Source organism: Callithrix jacchus, chromosome 2 (assembly GCF_049354715.1).
Source record: "Callithrix jacchus isolate 240 chromosome 2, calJac240_pri, whole genome shotgun sequence".
Lineage (NCBI taxonomy): Eukaryota > Metazoa > Chordata > Mammalia > Primates > Cebidae > Callithrix > Callithrix jacchus.
In genome coordinates this window covers 169,938,713-169,963,274 of record NC_133503.1, presented here as the reverse complement: position 1 = coordinate 169,963,274, position 24,562 = coordinate 169,938,713, and the positions used below count along the sequence as shown (strand labels likewise).

The window sequence follows — 24,562 nt, the reverse complement described above, 5'->3', positions numbered from 1 at the left end:
TTTTAATTGCTACTATTTTTTTGTTTTTAATGGAAAATTACTGTTTAAATTCATCATCAGTTGAGTTTGTTTTTGTTATTGAGTTAAACCTACAGTGTGTGTTATAATGTACATTTTTAACATTATTTTCGGTTTATGATTTTTCATTAACTAGACTTTAAAATGTGTTTGTACACATGTTATGGTGTGACATGTGTACACCTGTCACTACAGCACATGTATAGGTACCCATCCCCAAATTTGTTTTACAATGACATTTATTAACACCAAGTCTTCTTCCACCAAAGAATAGAAATGTAGGAGGCTGAAGCAGGAGGATCACTTGAACCAGGGAGTTGGAGGTTGCCATGAGCCAGATCGATCATGCCACTACACTCCAGCCTGGCAACAGAGCAAGACTCAATGTCAAAAAAGAGAGAAAATGATGTGGGACTAAATGGGCTATGGGGTTCTCTGTTTTCCTGTCTCATCTGAATTGTTTGGCTCAAAGACATCCCTGGATAATTGACCCAAACATAGTGATAGATTTTTGTAGATGAGTGTTAAGAGCATGTGAATAGATCAGTTTTTTGTTTTTTGGTTTTTTTTTTTTTTTTTGAGAGTTTCGCTCTTGTTACCCAGGCTGGAGTGCAATGGCGCATTCTCGGCTCACCACAACCACCGCCTCCTGGGTTCAGGCAATTCTCCTGCCTCAGCCTCCTGAGTAGCTGGGATTACAGACATGCGCCACCATGCCCAGCTAATTTTTTGTTTATTTTTTAGTAGAGACGGGGTTTCACCATGTTAACCAGGATGGTCTCAATCTGTTGACCTCGTGATCCACTGCCTCAGCCTCCCAAAGTGCTGGGATTACAGGTGTGAGCCACCGCGCCCGGCCTAGATCAGTTTTTTACGTTTAAAACGTATACATTGCATTGATCAGCTCAGGCTGCTATAATAATACACCATAGACTGGGTGGCTTAAAACAGTTTATTTTTCATAGTTCTGGAGACTGAGAAGTCCAAGATTAAGGTGTTAGCCAGTTTGGCTCTACAGTGAGATCTCTCTTCCTGACTCACAGAAGACTGCCGTCTTGCTGTGTTCTCACAGGACAGAGGGAGAGTGAGTGAGCTTTTGTCTCTTTTCTTCTTCTTATAAGGAATAAGGAAACTATTCTCATCATGGGAGCACCACCCTCATGACCTCATGTAAACCTAATTACCTTCCAAAGGCCTAGCCTTTAAGTACCATTACATTGGAGGTTAGGGCTTCAGCATAGGAATTTGGGGGAGACACAGACATTCAGCCCATAATATATGCATTTATTCAGGACATGTACAAAAATGTCTCAATATGGAAACTTACTAATAAAGTATAGGACCTTTTAATTTCACATGAAGTTGCTTGTTTTATGGTCTCTCTTGTTTCTTGCCAAGAAGTCTTAATTTTCTTGTCTTTTAACTATAAAGATGCTTCTATTGATGAACCTGAGCATTAATTCTATTTTAATTAGTCATTTTAATATAACTGTATATAATTTTATTGTATAGTACTGGAGGGCCCTGATAAATATGGTGATTTCAACTTTATTTTCAGATATGGAGGAATATAGCTGACCTCTAAGTGGGAAGAGTAAGCACTTGCCTATATGATGGAGGCTGAGATATTCTCTAAGGCTATTCTGTAAAAATTCCTCCTGTCGTTGTACTCGATGCCTCACATTATCATTCCTTTGAATTAAGACATCAGCACTTCCTAAAATACAACAGTTCTCAAGATAGGCAATAAGAATCCTTTTCAGCCTCCAAAATAGAAAAGAACTGGGAAGGAAGATTCATGTTGAAAGGAACATTCTCATATCATTCTAGTTTAGCTTTTAAGAATGTGCCATTTCATAGCTGCAGTTTCTTCTCTCCATTTGTTTACAGTTTTACCTATGACTCCCTAAACTCCTTCACTAATGGTAAGGCTCTCTAACTGGCTTTTTAGAGTAAGCCTCATTGTATCTTGGTTGGGTAGGATTCTTATTTGTAGTAATTGAGCCCACTGATTCTAACTTACAGAGCAGAATATCAATGTATTAGGTTTTGAAGAGGGCTCTAGTTGCCCTAGGTCTGTGGTTGCCAAGAAACAAGACTATTTTCTAATTGTTGTAGGCCAAAGATTTCAGAGGGCTTGATAGAGGTCCAGCACTTGTGTCTAAGGAATAGCAGGAATAGAAGAGGAACTTGGGTCATGTGGAGGGTATTTGGTTTCAGATTACTAATACTAGAGACAGGATAAGTTCATTGAAAATCATGGTAGAAATAGTTGAATTAAGGTATCAAGTTCAAGAGATTAGACTGAATTGAGAAATGGTTTCCAAAACATTGGCAGCCAGATAGAAGTGGAATGGGATGTGAGGACAGGAAAGGGAGGAGTCCTGGATGACTGTCATGAATAAGATCAGAGTGTCCACCACTCATTTTTATTTGTTCTTGATCACATAGAGAGAAGCCAACCCTCTTCCAAGCTCCTTTCTCTCTGGGACCTGGGAAACAGAAGGTGGTCAGGCTTTTCTGGGCTTTCTATCACTGAGTTTTGGGTTTGTCCTCTACCTACTTTGGCAAGTACAGAAGCTAGCTTCTATGCATCAAGCCCACTTTCTCTTCAATCAATTGCTTGGAATTATCAGCTAGGATTTTAGAGCTGGCTATAAAGTTTTAAATTTTAAAGCTATAGGCTAGACACGGGGGCTCACACCTATAATCCCAGCACTTTGGGAGAGGAAGGCAGGCGGGTCTCTTGAGGTCAGGAGTTCGAGACAAGCCTTGGCCAATATGGTAAAACCTCGTCTCTACTAAAAATACAAAAATTAGCTGGACATTTTGGCGGGTGTCTATAATTCCAGTTACTTGGGAGGCTGAAACACAAGAATCCCTTGAACCTGGGAGGCGGAGGTTGCAGTGAGCCAAGATCCTGCCACTGCACTCCAACCTGGGTGACGGCAAGACACTATCTGAAAAGAAAAAAATATTTTAAAACTGTATCTTGACAGATAAATATAGGAAGAACACAATGGGGTTTACAATCTTGAAAACTTGAATGAATTCAATAAAGTGTTTACATTTTGATATGCTCAGATGTGTAGGACTGAGAACCATAAACTCTCCCCTGTCCAGTGCCCAGGACTTCTCAGCCATATTGTTTGGTGCAGTGGGCCTATAGTAGTCTTTGACACGTTGGCCAGTGTCACCTCTAAGCTTTCTGGGGGTGGCTTATACCTCTTTGAGTATCAATCTGAGCAGTGAAATAAAGGTGGTGATAGTGGTCATTATTATAGAAGAGGGTATTCTCTATGGAAAAATTCTGTGTGAATTTTGCAGTTACAAGATGACACCAGAGAAATTCCAACCAAATCTGTTTTCTGACTATCCCTGGCTAGGTAATAGCAGTAGACAGGCGAATTCAGATGTAGATCTTCTGGAAAATTTCCTTTAAATAGTAAGACCATGGAAATTACTATAAAAGTGATCCTGAGGTAGGCTACCACCTCCCTGATGAAGAGCACATAGTTTAAGTAGTTAGGGAATGACATTTACTGTTTTTTCTAAGGATAGCCACCACCACCAGAATTGTTTGGTGGCCCCCATCTGATATGAAGTCCAGGGTGATGCAGTCTCAAGGTCACTTAGCAGCAATGCAGTGACCTTAGAGTCTTCTTTTTTTATTTGTTTGTTGGTTGGTTTGACCCAGGCAATTGTGCTTTGGGAAAGCACTGGGCTGCTGTAATTATCAATGTGCCACATTCAATGCCTTGTAATGGCCATGATGGCTTTCCAGGGATGGAGAATGGAATAAGGAGTAGGAACCTATCATTTTGGGGGGGCTGAACTACTTTCCACTGATCTCCTGAGTGACTCACTTCCAGTACAGCTGGAAATCAGAGTGCTCAGCAGAAGCCCCTACCCATTGTTAGCACCTGATTGGTCACTAAATTTCAGCAGCACTGAATAGGCTTTTAAGAGAAAGGATCTCCTAGAATGGCTTAGTATCAGATATCCATGGTAATCAGACCTGCAGCCAGCCCAGTGATGCTGGCTGCCTGATATATAAGTAATTTGTAGCTCAGTGTTTTCTGAAAAATAAACCTGTCACTGCTCACTGCTGAGCTTTCTGAACTTCTGAACATATGACAAGCTAGAGTGATTGAATTGCATCATGACATACCCAGCTCTCTCCAGCGTGGGCCTTGAGGGCTTGACAGTGACCATTTTCACATGCTGAGTAACTGACCATGGCCAATGTAAATTTCCCTCTGAAAACAAGAAAAAGGTAGTATCAAAACAAGCATGTTCAATTTCAGCCTATTGCAAAAGAAGACTCAGGGCAGTAGACTGAGTCTTCAGATATGGAGGAATATAGCTGACCTCTAAGTGGGAAGACTCAGGGCAGTAGACCGAGTCTTCTTTTGCAATAGGCTAAAATCGAACATGCCTGTTTTGATACCATTAGATTAGGGCAGAGGAAGGCTACTCCTGGGACAGAAGTTATCAGATTATTGAGTGAAAGGCATTATTGAATCAGGTCAAATTCCTTAGCTTTCCTGATGATCCAAAATTAACCATGGTATGGATCCTTAGACAAGGCATTGGCCACCCACAATTCTGCTTCCAGCCAGAACACTCTTCAGCTCAGCATGGGGATCCACGTGGCAGATGAAGTTGAGCTAACCTCTGCCTTTCCCTTGATAGTGCAGACTGCATTTCCTGGCAATAGAGATTGCCTTCTCTCTAGAGGTGCAGCCATCCTGAAAATGTCAGTGAGAGATAGACACTCCTGCCCACTGACTCCTTTAAAATCTGAAGGCCAGAGTTTCTGGTAGAAAGATGTGTCCGGGTAGCAAACCATAAGCTGACCTGACCGAAGGCCAAGTGACTTAACAAGGCTACCAGGTTCACACAACATGGTCAATTCATCTTCCAAAGTTATTATGAAACCTTCCTGAAACTGGGCCTCAACACAGAGCCCCATTCCATGACAGCTCCTGGATGAGAAGACAGCATTCAGCTGCACATCAGCTAGTCATCCTCTCTTCTCTCTGCCTTTTTGTCTAAGGCAGTATGCAGCAGCATCAATCTTTTCTACTGTCACCTATCTAACAGGTCCCATGCAGTGTTCAAGAAACCCTGTGGGGCTGCCAGATTACACAGCTGAACTCCCCTTTAGGAAGATAAATAACCACACTTTCTGCCTCTTCTAAGAATCCTGGGAAGTTATTACACATTTTTAAATCTGAATAAAATTCAGGCAGTTCTTCCAGATTTCTTCACGGTTTGGGGATAGTTGGAGGACAGAAAGCCCTGGAGGAAATGACAATAGAGGCTCTAAAAGTTATTATTTTCCTGTGGAGTATGGCTTTATTCTGAGTGCCATATTCCCCAGGCACAGGAACTGGAATATGGCCACTAGACTCTTCATTCTACCATAGCAATAAGTATACTTCTGTAGTATTTTATTCCCTCTGGTAGGAGAGCAGGAGAGACCCAGCCAGTAGGTCAGCCAAGAGATACAGTGCCAGAGGTTTAATTCTCAGAACTGGAACCAAGACAGTCAAGATGATTTCCCTGATGTGGCCAGAAACAGGAAGAAACAGAGGTGGAATCAAGCCAAGTCCTCTGAGCATGCCAATGATCAAAACTGAGATTGAGTGAGAACCAGACTAGAAAATGAAAACAAAGCTGGCAGGTTGGAAGCTAGGCAGAACTGGAACAGAACAGGACACACATTAAAGGCTTGGAAGCAAAGTGAGGAGGCTCTAGGCAATTGCCACAAACAGAGCTAGAACATCTGCAGCTTGTTTTTCTCACCTGCCAGTCATGTGGAACACGGTTGGCTCGTACTAGTGAAGGAGGCCCAAGGCAAATACCCAGTTAGGAATATGAAATTAACCAGGTCACAAACAGCTTCTGCCATAGAGCAGATTGTTCCCATTGACATAGGCTGCTCTTCCCCACTCCAGGACCCTGGACTCAGCCCAGGTGCTTGGATTTTTAGGACCTGCCAGCTCCTGACTGTTTTAAACCTGACTTCTTTCCTGCCTAGTTTTTGGCATCTTTCAGGTTACTTATTTGAATTTTTGACCAGCTCCAATCCATTGCTACCTGTGTTTAAGTGTGACAGATCTCTCCCCAAACGTGGATTCACTTGGAAAAAATATTTACAACCAGAGGGTTTTTGGTATTGTAAATATAGTCAGTGTTCTCCAGGGATTTATTTTTTCCTAAGTGATGTTACCCATTTGTTTTAGGTGATTTGGGGATGTATCTATTTTAAAAATGAAGACTTGTTCTCCATCTTTCCTCTCAGATAAAACACCAGAAAACTGAAATACTTCAATTTGTTTTTATACCTAAAAATGGCATTACAACATCTCTCGCCTCCCTGTTAAGTCTCTGGCATAGTTTGTTAGGAAAACCCAAAATTAATAAACTCTTTTTCATATATTACATCTTAAATGAAATGCTTTTTTGCTGACATAAAAAGAGATGCCTTAATTTAATGGAGATGCTCACTCAAAATCATACTACAGGTTGTTACTTCAGGAGATGCTTCCTGTATTAGCTAATTTCATGTGATGTGTGGATTTTCACTAGCTGCTTCTTTGAGGATTATACTTTCTGATCTTGTCCCTAGTTTTGGGTTATGGCTACCTTATTTGGGGGGTTAAGTCATCTTTTACCTAGTTAAAATTACTAAAATTTAATTTCTATTTAGTCACTCATTTATTCAGTTCACATATACTGAGTCTATGCTATTGATTGATTCATGTATTCAATAAATAGATACTTATTGAGTGCCTGCTTCTACCAGTACTGTTCTAGGTATTGAAGATACAAAGTTAAATAAGATAGAGATCCTTCCCTCCCAGTGTTCACAGGTTAGTGGGGATGAGAGAGAAACCATTCCAGACAATGATGCTGCGTGGATAACAATGGGAGGTTATGGCACATATTGGAAGGGATGAAATTCAGTTGATTTGTGAACTATAAGTAGATATCAGTTGATTTAAAGGTAATAATGCAAAACGGACCTAACCCTATGAACCATGAGCTTAGACTCTTCTATCTTTGTATTTTCTTCATGGCTTCATTAAGTTTCAAGCCTGTAGATCAAACTAAGCTTAGGAAGTGTGTTTTGGGTATCCTTACTAAGAGTTACTTCCAGCATCAGGACTTTTCTGTAACCTCTGAAGATATCAATCTTGGATATTTCTAAGACTCTTCCAAGGGAACCATGTAGATTGTGCGACAACTTAAAATATTATAAATGGGCAATTGGCTTGTGCCTGGTTAAGACATGATTTTCTGCCCAAGGTGTTTGAGCTTGAGTTAATATATTACCCAACTTCATACTCACTAATACTTTTTCTTTGGATACAATTTAACTATTAATTTGTTTTCCAATAAGCCTAAAGTTTTACTGCATTTTGAATAATAATGCACATATTGATAAGAGTTTTTAGAGATTTACATTATAAAAGACATTTAAGAACAGCAATTGCACAAAATACAGTTTTCCAAAGTACTAGAAAATAAGTAACCAATAGCAACAGCCTAATACAAGTAAGATCTAGGATATGAGTGAGCTGGTCTTTAAATTAATTATAACCAATCATGAGAAATTATACTGAAAACTGTAATACTTTAAAAATATACTTTGGTAAATAAATAACTACACTCCAACTCTCTGGGTCGAGTCGCTGTTGTTGTAAAATTAAGAATGACTCTCCCTCTTTGAAGATATCTAAAAAATAAACTTGAGATGGTCATCACAGACATGAAATTAGAACTGAGGGTTCCTGGTATCTTATCCAGTGAAATATTCTTTATTATTTGTTGTCCAAAAAGAAGTTAAAACCAGATTGTGAAATTAATTTAGGTCACAACCAGTATTTATTAAACAATACAATAGGACAAAATAAATATAAAATACAATGCAATAAATAGAAAATAAAACATATCACAAGTAGTAATGATAAGTACTTCATAAATGTTATTGCATTTTATATATGCCTGTATAGAAATGCTAGGTCACAATATAGAATGCATTTTTTTATGGGGGGAGGAATCCTAGTCAAAGATGTTTGAAAGCTACTGTCTTAGAAGATGCAGTCCAAGTGGTAATTGTGCTACAAGAGAAGCCAGAGAGCTTTAGGAGTGCTTTACAGGGGTTCAGACCAATAAAAATGGACACATCTGATGAAACAGACTTCCTGGAAGTCTTGAATAGCTAAAGAAGTATCCATCATAATGAACATAAATTCAAATTATCCTGAAATTTTAGGATTGGTAATGGCTACAACTACTTCTGAGGTTGCTAGTACAAGTCTTAACTATATTTAAAGTATTACAGAGTGCTGGGACCAGGGAAAGTGGAGGCCAAGGAAAAAGCCAGCCAAGACCACCTGAGAGTGGTAGAACAAGGGACAGTTAACCATAGATCAAGGCAGATTGAATGTCTTGCCATGGTAGAGTTAGAGTGCATTGGCTGCCCTCTAAAAGGGGCATAGCCTCATTTTGTGGTGTTACTATCTATGGAACGTCTTGAAGTCAGTTTGTTAGCAGCTTCTGCCCTAAGTCCTTTGGCCACTGTAGCAAGATAATCTGTTGTTGGGTCTTATCAAATGTAGATAAAAACAAGATTGCATTTCGGGAAACCCAAGGAAACTAGCAGGTATCAAAACACTGTTAAGTGTTGTATCCCCCTAGAAGATCCTTTCTGTTTCTTAGAGGAAAAGGCACTTACCTTATCTTTCTAAATGTATCAGAAATTTAATTCTGAAATATTTAGAACTTACCAAATTGGGAACATCTGGGACATGTCAGGCCATGCAGATGTTGGGAAGTTCTAGTGATCCATGCAGACAAACACTGGATTATGTGTACCTTCAGACTGGTACCACTCCTCTCTCTACAAAAGCCACCTTTGAATGTCTCTATTAAGTATTACTGATGTAACTCTATTATTTGTTGAATGTTGTGTTAGGTGCTCTGAGATTTTATGGACTGATGAATATCTCCAAAGTCCCAGATTCTGTTTATTCAGATTGATCTAAGTAAACCAGCTCTCCCCACTTTTTGAAAGGGTGAAGGAGGAAGCTCCATTCCCAACTTGGATGTTTAGAGGTGGCAAGAAAGAGAGTGAGATACATGTGGTTTTTACAGGGGAAATTGGCAGCATCACCAGCATTCAATCACTTGGGCAATGTTACAATCAAGAAGGGAATCCAGTGGACACATGGGAGCTTAAGCTTGCCCTCGAAGTGTGCAACTCTGCCCACATTCAAGTATGTTTGTTTCCAATCAGATTCTGTTTGTAAATGCTCATGATTCTATTAGCTGTGATTCATAGCAAAGAGACCAAGGATACTAACACATTGGGCCATAGGAAACCAACAAGATATGAGAGACTGGAAGTAGCCAGAATCAGAAGTCTAGGTCACCATTGGGCTCCTACAACAGGATATAGGGAGGCATGTGAGGGCTTTGGATTTAGGCTAGATAGCAGAGTGGTAGGTCCATGTGATCTGTAAAGATGGGATCTGTAAAAAATGGTGGATACTATGACTCCAGGAATTTAGAATTCACGTTCTGGAAAGGTCAGTGTAGGTCAATTAATAAAAACAGTGCCAGTGGGACAGCCGCAGTGGCTCACACCTGTAATCTCAGCACTTTGGGAGGCCAAGGCAGATCATTTGAGGTCAGGAGTTTGAGACTAGCCTGGCCGACATGGTGAAACCCCATCTCTACTAAAAATACAAAAATTAGCCAGGCATGGTGTTATACGCCTGAAATCCCTTCTACTTGGGAGGCTGAGGCAGGATAATTGCTTGAACTAGAGAGATGGAGACTGCAGTGAGCCAAAATCACACCACTGCACTCCAGCCTGGGTAACAGAGTAAGACTCTTCTCAAAACAAGCAAAAAAGAAAAAGAAAAAAAAAGCAATGCTAGTGAACAGATTGTGTCTTTTGATCATGGGCGAGTCTATTTAGTCTCTGTTGTAATTTTATGTGTAGGAAGACAAAAATTCACAGGGAGAGTAAGACCTCCTACGTGTTGATGGATCCTGAATCTTATACCTTCTCAAAAATGCATACTGATGGTATTTATGCAGGTATTATGAAAGTATTATTATTAAAATCAAGACATCTTAATAATCATTTCCTATATGTTCAAGACAGTTTACATAAATCAAGGACTATACATCTGCACAGAAAGAGTATCTCATTTAAAGCAATTGTTTATACCATGTGACATTTACCTGGTTTTGCCCACTCTGGGCATCAGAGTCTGGGCCTATTAGTCAGATGTCGATTTATAACAATACCTGAAAGAGTAAATAATATATGTTTTATTATATAAATAATTTAATCATGTCTACATAGATAACAAATATGTAAAGTACAGCTCTGATAAAAGTTTCTGATTCCTGGTCACTAGTGAACTAGTAAATCTCTTTAGCTCATTGCAGTTAAACTAATAATCATCATTCTAGTCTGCATGTTTTCTTTTTCAGTTCTTCTGATCTCCCTTTCACTCAACATGTTCTGATTTCATCCCCTTGGAGATGCTTACCTTGATTCAGCCTTATTTTTTGGTCTTTGCCAGGAACTTTGTAGGCTTTATTTGGCAGTGATTCTGCTGAATGTGTTTCACCATATCCTTTATCTGCTTATCTCCACAGGTCAGGCTTCAGTTCTTCTAACCTAAGCATTCTGTTCTCTTCACAGTGACATCCTATTCCATTGTGTTTGGCCACATTCCACAGCTAGCTTAGTGATGGGAGAGGGCTATTCGGATTCTTTGTGAGGAAGCAGCCCTTTCAGATTGGGGTACAGCTGGATGTGGTGCTCTTACTTGCCTCCAGCAGCTGCCTGAGGACTCCTAAACTGTTTATAGTCAGCAGTCACATAGGCTCCTCACACAAGCATTATTTCATTTAATCTTTACAACAATCTGGTGAGATTTATATTGTTATTATGCTGCAAAGATGATGGAATTAATGAGAGTACAAAGCAAGCAGGTAGCAGCGTTATGTAATAGAAACCCATCTTCTGATTTCAGCCTAAGACTGTTTCCTTTAAAAAGGGTTAACTGACTGCCCAGCTCAAAATCATTACAATATTGGAAACTTTCCACTTCAACTTGGCCTTGGGATTATCCCCTTTTTTATTGTAAAATTAAATAATTTCTACAGCTTCTGTTTTCTTATTTGGTTAATTTCTAATTGGCCACATTACATAAGATAATTATCATTGGTCTAATTAGAAGTATAAATAATTTCAATGAATGAAAGCAGAGACAGGTAATCAATTATAGTGCAATCAATAATTTTGCAAATCAATTTAGTGTTTGGCTAATTTTGAACAATGCAGATTATCATTATACACAGAGCTCCTAGAAAAACCAAAGGCAGTAAACTAAAACAAAATAATGTTTACAAATCCAGGATAGTATATATAGAAGTGGCAGGCAAATAAGATTATATTTATATACTAACTATACTAAAATTTGTGTATATACTTACATTACACCAATTTTAAAGAAAAAACTTATTATGAGTACTTTGGGCTTTTAAATTTTTGTTTCAATAAGCATTTTCTTATCTGCAGTGTTCTCATATCAGAAATTCTGGCACCAGAGCAGACAAGCCATTCATAGTGCTTACCAAATTTGGCAACTTGTATTCTGAGTGTGTTTTGTCAGATTATGGATATGAAAAGAATACTGATGAAAGAAAAGCAAGAACATAGGCATATATTTATTTATATATGACATATATAGAAATATTGTCAAAGGTGGCCTAAACAAACTTTTCTTACTTCAAGGTATTTAGAAAAAATAGCTTGACTTGTAGACTTCACTAAGGGCCACTTTGTCATGTTAATCAAGAGTTAAGGATTAAAAATATTATATGGACATTCATTTATAAGCCAAAAATGTGACTTGTTCATTACTTAATGATAGTGTAGTAAAGTAATATTTATAAACCATACATCATCTATTTGACTAAAATGGAAAAAATGTCATTCAAGTTAGTGATCAAATTTGGCCAATAATTTTTAAACTAGATTAGATCTTTTCAGAGAGGTCCCCTCCAAAAAATCATTAGGAAACTTGAGCATCATACTCAAGACAAAGATGCATACCTTCCTCAAAAAAAAAAAAAAAAAAAAAAAAAAATCAAACTGACACTGTCTTTTGTTTTGGTTCCCTCTTTGGATTTCACAGGCACCTATGTTGATGAGGGAGCTCCTTTATTCCCCTAAATGGACATTGCTTATGTTATTCAAATGTCACTTGTAAAATAATCTATTCTTTCTCTGCTAATGTGAAGCATAAACTTTATTACATAGTAAATTTTTACGTATAATTAGATCTGTTTCTAGAATCTATATTTTTGTACACTGAATATTCTGTCCCTGCAACTCATTCTTTTCATTACCATATATATATATATATATATATATATATTTTTTTTTTTTTTTGAGAGAGGGTTTCGCTCTTGTTACCCAGGCTGGAGTGCAATGGCGCGATCTCAGCTCACCGCAACCTCTGCTTCCTGGGTTCAGGCAATTCTCCTGCCTCAGCCTCCTGAGTAGCTGGGATTTCAGATACGCGCCACCATGCCTAGCTAATTTTTTGTATTTTTAGTAGAGATGGGATTTCACCATGTTGACCAGGATGGTCTCGATCTCTTGACCTCGTGATCCACCCGCCTCGGCCTCCCAAAGTGCTGGGATTACAGGTTTGAGCCACTGCACCCAGATTCATTACCATATTTTTAACAAGTGCTTTTATAACTTATAAGGCAACACTCCCATTACTTTCCTTTTTAAGTATTTTTAATGGATTCTTTTTTGCCCGTTATATTTATTATTTCACCTTAATTTTAAAATCATTTGTCATACCAATTTTGAGAAAGAACTAGGGAGAAATGACACTAGCACTTTTGTTGTCATTAAACATTAAGTTAGATTAATTTGGGGGAGAATTAAATGGTTTATAATTTTGAACCTTTTTACCTCACCCTTTACTCAAGTCATTTTTCTTAATAGTCAAGTTTTGAAGCTTTCTATATACAGACTATGCATTTTTTGTTTTTTCTAATGGCTTTGTCAGCTTTTGCAAGCAAAAACATTTTGCAAGCAAAAAATTGTAACCAAAAAAATTTGCAAGCAAAAAAGATTTGCAAGCAAAAAGATTGCAAACAAAATATTTGCAAGCAAAAAAAATTTGCAAGCAAAAAAGAAAAATGACTTGCTGAGTAAGCAGGAAAAGAAAACACCCAAAATATGGTGGGAGGCTCAAAGAATCAGTGGGTGGGCTCAAGAAGTAGGCTCAAGGTTAAACTTCCAGACCAGAACCATCATAGCAAAGTCTGACAAGAAAACTGTCACTGCCGCCACCACCACCCCAGAGCACTAGTAGCAGTTCAGGTTGCAGCTGCCACCTCTCCACCAGGAACTGCTCTTCAGCAGCCACCATTACTTCTAAGGACAGTGCTGTTTCTTTCTTTTTCTTATTTTGTTGAACTGGCTAGAACTTCCAAAATAATGTGACTCATAGTACTCATGATAAGCAACTTTTTCTTGTTCTTGCCTTTAGTGGAAAAACGTATAGTTCATTTTGGTTTGCCATTGTCCAGAGAGTGTTGGGAAAGTTATCTTCAATTCATAACTTACTAAGAGGTTGTTTTATTTTGTTGATTTACCTGTACTTTTAAAATCAGAAACAAATTTTGAGTTTTATCAGTTGTTTCTTGGTCAAAATGATCATATGCTTTTTTAAATTATTATTTTAACCTATTAATAAATATAGTACATAGGCTTTCTAGTATTTATTCATGAAATAATTGTTATTCAGCCAGAGTACATGTTCTGCAGTCTGACTGCCTGGGTTCCAATCTAGGTTTTGCCATTACTCTTTATTATGACCATGAAAAAATAACTTATTCTTTGCAATAGTCAGATTTTTCTTCTAAAAATCAGAAAGATAATAATAATACTTATGTAAGAGTTGTGTGAGAATCTTTTGAGATAATTCATGAAAACAGTATATGCCACATAGTATGCAGTCAGTGTCAATTAGTATCTTTACCTTTAATCTTCTATACTCTAGAAGACTTTTAAACATTTAAATTTCTGTTCAGTTAAGGAAAGAAAATTTTTCTGTAAACCATTAGTGCCTTCAAGTTTCATAGGTATAGTTCTCAGACTACTTTTTCGTTTCATTCATGGTTTTTGTCTTTCCAAAGATTTTATTTTAATCATTTGCACTTTCTTAGAGTATCATTTATTGCCATGCACTAATCCAAATTTATTATAGTATAGTTGTACCCAACACTTTCCCCCTCTTCCTACTTTTATTAAAATTATACCATGCAATATACTTCTATAACATACCCAACACTTTCCCCCTCTTCCTACTTTTATTGAAATTATACCATGCAATATACTTCTATAACAATCTGTAACAAATATTACAGAAGTATATTGCACAATGCTAGGTTTGGGGTATGACTGAACCTGCCACTCAGATAGTGAGCATAGTTCCAAATAGGTAGTTTTTTAGCCCTTGCCAATCTCCCCATCTCCTCCCTCCAGTAGTCTCAAGTGTTCCTTGTTCCCATCTTTATGTCAATGTGTACTCAGTATTTAGCTCCCACTTATAAGTAAGAACATGCAGTACTTGATTTTCTGCTTCTGCATGACTTTGCTTAAGATAATGGCCTCCAGCTGCATCCATATTGCTTCAAAGGACATGATACCATTCTTTTTTATGGCTGTGTACTATTCCATGGTGTATATATACCACATTTTCTTTATCCAATCCACTCTTGATGGGCACTTGGGTTGATTCCATGTTTTTTCTATTGTGAATAGTGCTGTGATGAACAGAGGGTACATGTGTCTGTTGTTACCTTTTTCCCTATTATGTTACAAAATTGATACTTGCTATTCTTTACCTTTGTGTCAAGTAGTAGCAAGTTCATCATCATGATTAATAAGGATAAGTTTTTGAATTTTATCATTAAAGAGTATATGGATAGTTTTACTGTCTAATATATTAATTTCCATTTTTATTTGTACAAGTTTTTTCTTCCTAGTTTGATTATTTAAAAATTACCTTTATTGCCTATTTTAATGTCTACTTTATTTTCCTATTTTATTTTATTTTTTTATTGATACATAATAAAAACATGTATTGATACATTTATAAAATATATAATAATCAAATCAGGGTAATTGGGATATCTGCCACATTAAACATTTATCTTTTCTGTACACTAGGAACATTTGACTGTTTTCTACTAGCTCTTTTGAAATATTCAATAGATTATTGTTTAACATAGTCACTCTACTGATTTATTGAACACTGTACCTAGATCAAGGCATTTTAGGCTAGGGGGTATTTTCCTATGTGTACAGTTGGATTCCACCCTATATTTTTAATAAATCTGTTTTTTAATGTTCTTTTCAGACTTTGTAGTCTCAATTTTCTCTTCCATACAAGAATTACTTTTAAAGAATGCTTTTAATTTTAAAATACTTATTTTTTTTCTATCTTCCTAAAACCGACTCCTAATTTTATTACATGGAAGTCAGAGAATGTGATCTGTACAGTGTTTTTTCTCTCCATCTAATCATTTGATCATTTCAGCAAGAAGCCTGAATAAAATGGGAGTTAAACACGGTAGACTTAGAGAATGCTATATTGAGCATAAAAAGTCTCTTTTATCTTTATTACTTTAAAATATTGTAAAATAAATTTAATACTTGCATAATATAGCAGATGAATGATTACTGTCTTTTATCTACTTACTGGTGGTAACATCAATTTAAATGTCTTAATGTTTAACCTAGATTACAAAATGTCTCAATTTATGTGCTCACTTTCATAAGCTAAGATTTTTTTTCTTTTATGTAGGAAGCATTTTTCTGCCCTCTAATATGAAACTATTTAATGTTATTATTCATTTTTATAATATAATTAAAGCATTATTGGCTTTTGTTTGCTATAATTTGGATTTACTTTCAACATTTAAATTTTTTATAGACTTCAATGCCACTTTTCAGAATACTTCTGTTTATTTTTGCAGAACATGGTTGGAGAGTGGGCCTTACCAGAAGAAATGATTGACAGTGTACCTCCCTCCAACAATTCCATACTGGGCCATGTTCTTCACAGACTATTTGAAAAGTCTCTTCCTCCTCAAGCAGAATCAACAACACCTGAATTACTTTCATTTGCTGTTAAAGGATGCTTATTGGGGAAAACATTAAGTGGAAAAACTACCATTTTAAGGTCTCTACAAAAAGGTAGAATTTCTTCTCCCCCCCTCCCTGCCATTAGGTTCTGTTTTAATGGACTATAGCTGCAAATGTCTATGTCTATAAAAAGCACTATAAGAAGCACTGCTAACATGCTGAGAAATCTCTATCATCAAACATTATAACTGTCCAGGCTATGATTATTCAGCCACAAAAATGAGTGAAATACTGATACATGCTACAACATGGATGATCCTTGACAACATTATGCTAAGTGTAAAAAGCCAGACACAAAAGGTCATATACAAGTCTATTTATATGAAATATCCAAAATAGACAAATACATAGAGAAAGAAGTTGAATTATTGGAAGCCAGAGGCAGGGGTAGGGGAATGAGGAGTGACAGCTTAATTGGTTTGGGATTTCCTTTTAGGGTGATGAAAAATTTCGGGAACAATATAATGGCGATGGTTGCACACATTGTGAAAGTCTAAGTGCTACTGAAATGCAGCCTAGAAAATGGTGGAAATGCTTAACTTTATATGAATCTTATACAATTTTCATTTACTTATTTTTGAGATGGAGTCTCACTCTGTCAATGAGGCTGAAGTGCAGTGGTACGATCTCAGCTCACTGCAACTTCTGCCTCCCGAGTTCAAGCAATTCTCCTGCCTCAGCCTCCTCAGTAGCTGGGACTACAGGTGTGCACCACTACGCCCAGCTAGTTTTTGTATTTTTAGTAGAGATGGGGTTTCATCATGTTGGCCAGGAGGTCTTGATCTCCTGACCTTGTGATCTACCGTCCTCGGCCTCCCAAAGTGCTGGGATTACAGGTGTGAGCCACTGCATCCAGTCTTGTCCCAATTTTGAAGAAGCAGCTTGATCCGAAAGATAGTTCTAGTGGGACTGGAAGACAGTGTTATAGGGTAAATCCAGAACATAAAGGCAACAATTTCAATTTCCCAAATGAAAAGCTATTTATAAAACTATCTTTTGAACTTTAGACTTTCCTATGCAGATACTTTCTATTGACACTCTTGTCCAAGAAGCTATCCAAGCATTTCATGACAATGAAAAAGTCACTGAGTCCCCACCAATTCAGAAAAAAGATGAAGAAGATGCTCTACCAGTTCTGCAGGAGGAGATTAAAGAAAGCCAGGCAAGTGAGATTCTACTTCTCTTTTCTGTGCCTAACGCAGTCGAGATTTGGAACTGGATGGAATCGAAAAGGTCTTCTAGACCAGAGTTTTTTTCTGTACAGACCCAGAGTGTAAGATTTAGGTTCTACAAAAGTCCAGAGAATAAACATTTAAGTTAAATATTTAGGACAAATTTTAGGCCAAGAGGTAAAATCGAGCATGTGATGTGGGTACTTGTACAACAAGAGAGAAAACTCCTGTTTCGCACTAGTTTGTCTGGGTGGACCGCCTAGTGTGGTGGGCCCACTTTGTGTGTAGTAGCCATCAGCAGGAGCCATTATCCTGAGGAAACAGCCGCTAGCTGGTAAGTAGGGGTAGGTGAAGTGAGGAGGTTGCAGAGGGTGGGAGGGTGGCATATGATTGTTGTCGGGGAACTCAAGAAATCACCAACTCCCCGACTGAGATCCTCCCACTCAGCTTCTGGCAGTTAGCAACATCAAAGTCCCCAGAGTGTAGTCAGAGACCCAGTGTTGGCCCTGGGCAGTGGCTGAGTCAGGTTTTGAAGCCCAGCGGGTACCAAGGTAGAGGAGGAGGACTGTCTCTGTCTCTAGTCTCACAGTGGTCAGCTGCTTCAGTGGCATTCAGAAACTAAATCAAAACAGTTGGCAGGCCACATGTGGTCTATGAGCTGTAGTATGCTGACACCTGATCTGTAATAGTATATCCCAACTGGGGCATGTCTCTCTGAAAGGTTTACCTATGCCGCGTTCCCATCAATATTGCATCTCATTACATTATTGCATGAAGGTTCCTGGGGTGGAGGGGTGAATAGGAAGATATAGCCCCACCTTCAGAATCCTTGATGTAGTCCAGCCCCATCATTCTACAGAGCAGACAGTAAAGACCCTAAGCATGAATTAGTTTGCTTGGAGTCAGAAGGCTTGTCAGTGGCTTCTCTATGATTGCGATGCCAGATTTTAAGTCCACTACTCTTTCTTCTCTCTACCTTATGCTGCCTCTGTAATGAATAAATTAGCTAAGAATCTAATCCAGGTCATTTGCATAGCCTGAAAAAACTAAATACTATTTAACAATTAATTCTGAAAATAACTGGGAGAAGTTTTATTCATGGTGGCATATCTCTTCTTCCACGTTGTAAATGGTTTTCCATATACCCTACTCTTTCCTCAGGTTTCACTATCTTTTCAAAATATTAGTTGACGTATTTTATATAGTAATTGAAGACCATTCAAAAGACATTATACCACAGGTTATTGTGTATCTCTGTAAGTGCAGTTATCATCCAATATTGTTCGTTTCTGGAAATAATAATTTAGGACTGAAACTTCAATTCCCTTTAAAATCATTAATGTTATAGATAAAAAATATTGTATTTGTTCTCAAACCTTTATTTACAGATATGAAATTAGGAGGAGTATTAAAAGATGGCAATATTAAAATCTCTCCCTGTGTATGTGTTTTCTCTCCAAAGGATCCACAGAATATATTTTCAGCTGGTCCAGTTTCAGATGAAGTATTACCAGAAACAGAAGGTGATACAATACTTAGTAAGATCTCAAAACAAATCATCTACTATTTACATTAGCGAGAGAATGAGAGCACATGTATGTGAGCACAAACATATTTTCAGGGAAATAAACAGGAACCAAGGGAAGTGTTATATAGTTGTCAACATATAGCCATTTGACAGAGGGAACAAGATCACTCTTGCTTACAGCTGGAGATAAGATGAAAATTACAATGAAATCTTTTCAGTCTCCTTCGGATAGTTGATCAGTTTTGTTGTTGTTATGAAAGAAACCAGGATAAATCATCCTCCTTCTTCTGGCTCTGCAGGGAGACAGTCTTTTCTTGTTGTCACCTGTGCAAGACTGTGTGTATGAGTACAATTGGGGCTTTCTATGTGCTGCTTTGTTCATTGTATTGCAGAAGCTGGTCTTTTTAACCTATATGCACAGTGGTTTCTAAGTTTATTCTCAGCCTTGGGCACTGCCAATACAACTAAGTTTCCCAAACATAAAACGTTATCTCCCTTGGGATCTGGGCTGCAGTCCTTCAGATCCTTTGTAGAACCATTGAAGGAAAACAGTTTTAAATATTAAATATTTCTTTTGCCATATGTACTAGTGACGGCTTTGCCATATTAAATAGCTCCTTCGTATTCTAGCATGAAGCCAAGCTCCTCCTGTGCTATCATCATTATTGCCATTACCATTGAACAATGTCCACGTTTACTATGAGCATACAACACTCCAGAGCAGGTGGACTTTCCTTTTTCAAAAGGACACTGTCTGTCCCTTACTCCTGTTATCTGTTTCTTAAGGATAATTTTAGTTGATTTTTAAAACTATTATTTTATTACACATTAGTCTAAGTAATTATAAACAAAATCTTTATTATTATTATTATTTTGGATATGGAGTCTCCCTCTGTTGCCCAGGCTGGAGTGCAATGGCACGATCTTGGTCCACTGCAACCTCTGCCTCCCGGTTCAAGTGATTCTCCTTCCTCAGCCTCCCCAGTAGCTGAGATTACAAGCGCCCACCCCCCACCACGCCCAGCTATTTTTCATATTTTTAGTAGAGACGATGTTTCACCATGTTGGCCAGGCTGGTCTCAAACTCCTAACCTCAGGTGATCCACCCATCTGGACCTCTCAAAGTGCTGGGATTACAGACGTGAGCCACCACGCCTGGCCCACTAAACAAACTCTTAAAACTTTTCTTTTTTTTCACAGAGTTTAATTTAAAACACCTTTGACTTCTAGAGTCATCTGCTTTTAAGATATTTATCTATAACTTGGTAATCCAGGAACATAAAAGTGTAAAAAATTAACATTTTAATGTTTTTTTTAAAAAAAAAAAAACTTGACTGTCTTCTGAAAAGCTTCCCCTGACTGTGTTAAAGTGTTCCTCATGATATTTTTATAAGCTCAGATCACGAAGGAAGGGAGGGAAGCAGGGAGAGCATCAGGGAGGGAAGTAAGGAGGAAGCGGAAACACTGAGACACAGTGGCCAGGATCTTAATGGTGTGAGTGAAGGTAAAAGCTAGACTGTGGTGATTCTATTACTTCCTTCCCCTGAGTATCTCAGGCATAGCTGGATCATAACCTTATGTCCAGAACCATAGATGGTCAAATACTGCTGTGGTTGTTAGGTATAAATACCAGAAATTTGTTCTTACCACTTTTCCTATTGCTAGATGCTAATGCTGATAAAACACCAAAAGCTGAAGAAGTCAAATCAAGTGATAGTCTCTTAAAAGTAAGTATTATGATCTAAATTTAGCTACTAGCATATTAAAATGTGTCATGATCAATGGCCTTTTGGAGTGTCTTCAAATGCAATTAAATTGCAGTGTGCTCTTTGGTTTTAAAGTAAATTTGATGATATAATATTACCTTATCTGACTTTACTTTGCATTCTTTATTTTCTTATTATTTATGTCAAAAGCAGTGGAAATTACTCTTCACTTTGGCCAGGGTAATAAACATGTGCTTTTAAAAATTTTAGACTAGGCCGGGCGCGATGGCTCACTCATGCCTGTAATCCCAGCGCTTTGGGAGGCCGAGGCAGGTGGATCACGAGGTGAAGAGATCAAGACCATCCTGGTCAACATGGTGAAACCCCGTCTCTACTAAAAATACAAAAAAAACTTAGCTGGGCATGGTGGCGCATGCCTATAATCCCAGCTACTCGGGAGGCTGAGGCAGGAGAATTGCCTGATCCCAGGAGGCGGAGGTTGCGGTGAGCCGAGATTGCACTTTTGCACTCCAGCCTGGGTAACAAGAGCGAAACTCCGTCTCAAAAAAAAAAAAAGAAAGAAAGAAAGAAAAATTTTAGACTAAGGCCAAGCTCATTCTTGTGTGTTTTTCTTTACCATTTAATTTATGACTTTTATTTCCCTTATACCCTCTTTACCTTTAAATATTTTTTTCCAGATATTGTCCGTACTCTTGTTGGTGACTCTATAGAATTTTTTTATTATTAATTCCTGAGAAAATATTTCCAACAATTCACTATTTCTCCTAATGGAAACTAACTGGTCATCAAATAAAATGGCCAGGCTAAATCAAGTGAAATTTTTTTTTTATTACTTTTGATTATTTTTATAATGCATCTCATCATGAAAAACGGTTTTATAATATTTTAAATTTCAAAATTGCTTAAAGATAGAAAAAGTTTTGGAATAATATACACCAAACTGTAAACAAGATGACCAATGGGAAGGGAAGTGGGTTCAGAAAAAGCAAGAAAAGGTGACTTACAATTTTTACTCTGTGCAGTTGAAATATGAATTAGAAGAAAGGATAAGTATGTTTTTATATTTACAATTATTGATTTTTACACAAATTCTATATTCAATTCAAAGAGCATATGTTGTTTTGTACACTGTTTTAATAACTTGGATATACCAGTAAATACAAAAGTCCCTGACCTTATGATGTTTACATTCTAATGGAGAGAGACATAATAAACTATGAACATATAGATACATATGGTATTGAAGATGATGATGCGTGTCATGAAAAAGGAAACATGGAGTGGAGCAAGTAGAGGGTGCACAGGCAAGGAATAAAAGATGCGCACAGCAGTGAGATGACTTGTGATGGGGATTAAAAAAAATAAAAAGTGAAAGAGGCACAGTTGGTCACCTTATGACATTAGGCAGTCCTCCTTGGGAAAGGGAGCCTTAAGCAGATTCAAAGAGATGAGAGAACCAGTGCACTGGATTTGGGGAAGTGTTCCAGATTGTGAGGATAGTGAGGCAGGAAGGTGCCTGGCCAGAGGGGCCAGAGAGTATTTTATTTAGTAAGGGATGAGGTTAGAGACATATGTGAGGAAGGAGAAGAATCAGATCAGTCAGAAACTCAGGCAATTATCAGGACATTTGGAGTAAAAGGGAGAGTTTTAATAGGGTTTGGAATAGAGATAGCCCATTTGACATAAAATTCTCACTCTGCCAGCTGAGTTAAGAATAAACTCTAGGGAAGTTCCTGTTGCAGTGATACTGAACAGCTTGTATTGGACTAACCTACAAATACAATTATAAACACCAAGCAAAATATAAAAGCTAATTATCTGAGGGCTAAAAGAAGCCAGCAAATAAGCAAGCAGCCAACAGCAGACAGAAAATCTGTGGAATTTGACCATGGAAAGATGAGAACTTCACTGAGCAAGGACCATGTTTATATGGATTTTCTCCAGAGGGCATGCCCCAGTCTGCATGGCATGAGTGGCTAGAACCCAAGCAGAGAGCTCAATCTTTCTGATTTCAGGTATTAGAGAATTAAGTTTGGGGATGCAAAAGCAGCTGAAATTTGAAAAATACGAGCTTAGAAGGGAAGGAGGCTCAAAGGAAGATCCTCAAGTTCTGCGCACAAATTTTCCTGAAGTGCTTTCCTGACTCCAGAATTGTGCCACATGATCAGTGTCATCATCAGAGAGCACGGTCATTTAATTGATTTTTCCTCCAGATGTTTGGAATTTGACTTTTGAATTAGCCGTCTTCTGTCATTTCTTGTTTATTTTCCCAGCTCACTACGCGTGCTCAGCTTGGAGCAAAATCAGAACAGTTACTGAAGAAAGGAAAGAGCATTCCTGATGTGCTGCTTGTTGACATCATGGTAAATGCTATTAAGTATGTATTGCATTTTTCTTTTTCATATCTATTTAATATATTCTTTATCACACAAATATGTATAAAGAATAATATGGGACTTTTTTTGTTTTAGTATCTTCTAAATTTCACTTATCTCTGTAAGAAAATATACAGCGATGAAAAGATAGACATATTTTGTGATTTAAATCCCTATATTCCACTTCTACTCCTGTACCAATCTTGACTTCTTATACCCAGACATGAATAAAGTCGGGTTCTATTACCTGCGGGGAATTTAAGGAGAAATTGAATAACTGGAAAAGCCAAGGGAAAGACTCAACTCTGTGGTCACAGACCATGGTGCTTCCTCATTTTATGTTTCAGGAAGAGGGGTCAGAAAGCTGAACCCAGGGATCCAAAGGCTGGGCAAAGGCTGGGCAGTGCTGGGGCAAGAAGCCAAGGGCAGAATAAAGGGTGCACAGGCAAGGAATAAAAGATGTGCACAGCACTGGGATGACATGTGATAGGGGATTAAAAAAATAAAAATAGGCTATAATTTTGTCATTCCTCCCATTCTTTGCAAGAAGAATCACCCCTCAGCCCTCCTTTGTAATGCAGAAAAAGGAAAAACTAAAAGAAGTTAGAGAGTGGCTTTTATCTACGAGGAATACATTTCATACCCCCAGTAGGTTCCTGAATCCTCACATAGTACCAATCCCTATAAATACTGTTTTTTCTATACCATACATATATACTATTTATAAATTAGGCACTACGAAATTAACAACAACAAAAATAAAACAATAATTTTTCATAACAATACTCCATAATAAAAGTTGTGTGAATGTGGTCTTTCTCAAAATACCCTATTGTACTGTATTCACCTATTTATAGACCATGGCTGACTGTAGGTGACTGAAACCACTGAAGTGAAACTGCAGCTACGGAGGGGCTACAGTAATCATTTCACATTGCATCCATATAACAAACATCATTTGTATACCTTAAATAAAAGATTTTTTTATTTGTCAGTTATACCTCAATAAATCTAAGGGGAAAAAAGAAGCCATAGAGACTCGGCTGATACATGTCATAAAGAGATAAGGCCAAGCGGGATGGAGAAAACTGTCAAAAAGTCCCCTGGGAAAGAGCTTCGGACAGCTTCGAGTAGGTGAGGAAGCAGAATTGATAGTGAGATGTGGGATGTGGAACCAGTGAGACCAAGGAGGGCTGAGAGTTCTATTCTGCATCTGGAATGGACTTTTCTTAGAAGATGACATTAAAGATTTAAGTTGCTTCTCAATGATGATGTATCTAGAAATCAGATCTCAGGGCTGCCTAGATCTAGGAGTGGCTTCACTCTAATAGCTGTAACATTCCTCAGAAGTGGCGCAAAGCATGTTTCAGCCATGGAATTCTTTGCTTCTGCTCCAAAGAAAAATGCATATGAAAAGCATCAGATTTAAAGCAGCTCTTCACTTTAGTTTCAGTGGAACTGAAACC

At 37.8% G+C, this 24,562-nt stretch overlaps 1 protein-coding gene and 1 long non-coding RNA gene across 15 annotated transcripts in view; one reads left to right on the top strand and one right to left on the bottom strand.

Annotated features, from left to right (window-relative positions):
• SPEF2 (sperm flagellar 2) overlaps positions 1–24,562 on the top strand; it is a 206,853-nt gene that overhangs the window by 64,507 nt on the left and 117,784 nt on the right. For 9 of the 14 annotated variants that reach the window (XR_004739958.3, XR_004739959.3, XM_078365609.1 and 6 more), the window contains 5 exons: positions 16,126–16,345; positions 17,302–17,456; positions 18,929–19,004; positions 20,660–20,721; positions 22,995–23,098. Coding sequence is in view for 12 of the 14 variants with exons in the window: in XM_078365609.1 (XP_078221735.1) it covers positions 16,126–16,345; positions 17,302–17,456; positions 18,929–19,004; positions 20,660–20,721; positions 22,995–23,098 (617 nt within the window). In the remaining 2 variants the exon portion in view is untranslated. The remainder of the gene's footprint in view (positions 1–16,125; positions 16,346–17,301; positions 17,457–18,928; positions 19,005–20,659; positions 20,722–22,994; positions 23,099–24,562) is intronic. The other 5 variants (XM_078365607.1, XM_078365606.1, XM_078365605.1 and 2 more) reach the window with 1 other exon arrangement.
• LOC118151572 (uncharacterized) lies at positions 613–10,726 on the bottom strand. The gene is made up of 5 exons (XR_004739960.3): positions 10,599–10,726; positions 10,285–10,350; positions 4,190–4,277; positions 2,907–2,978; positions 613–2,510 (listed from the first exon to the last, which is right to left on the bottom strand). It is a non-coding gene; the product is annotated as an uncharacterized LOC118151572 (long non-coding RNA).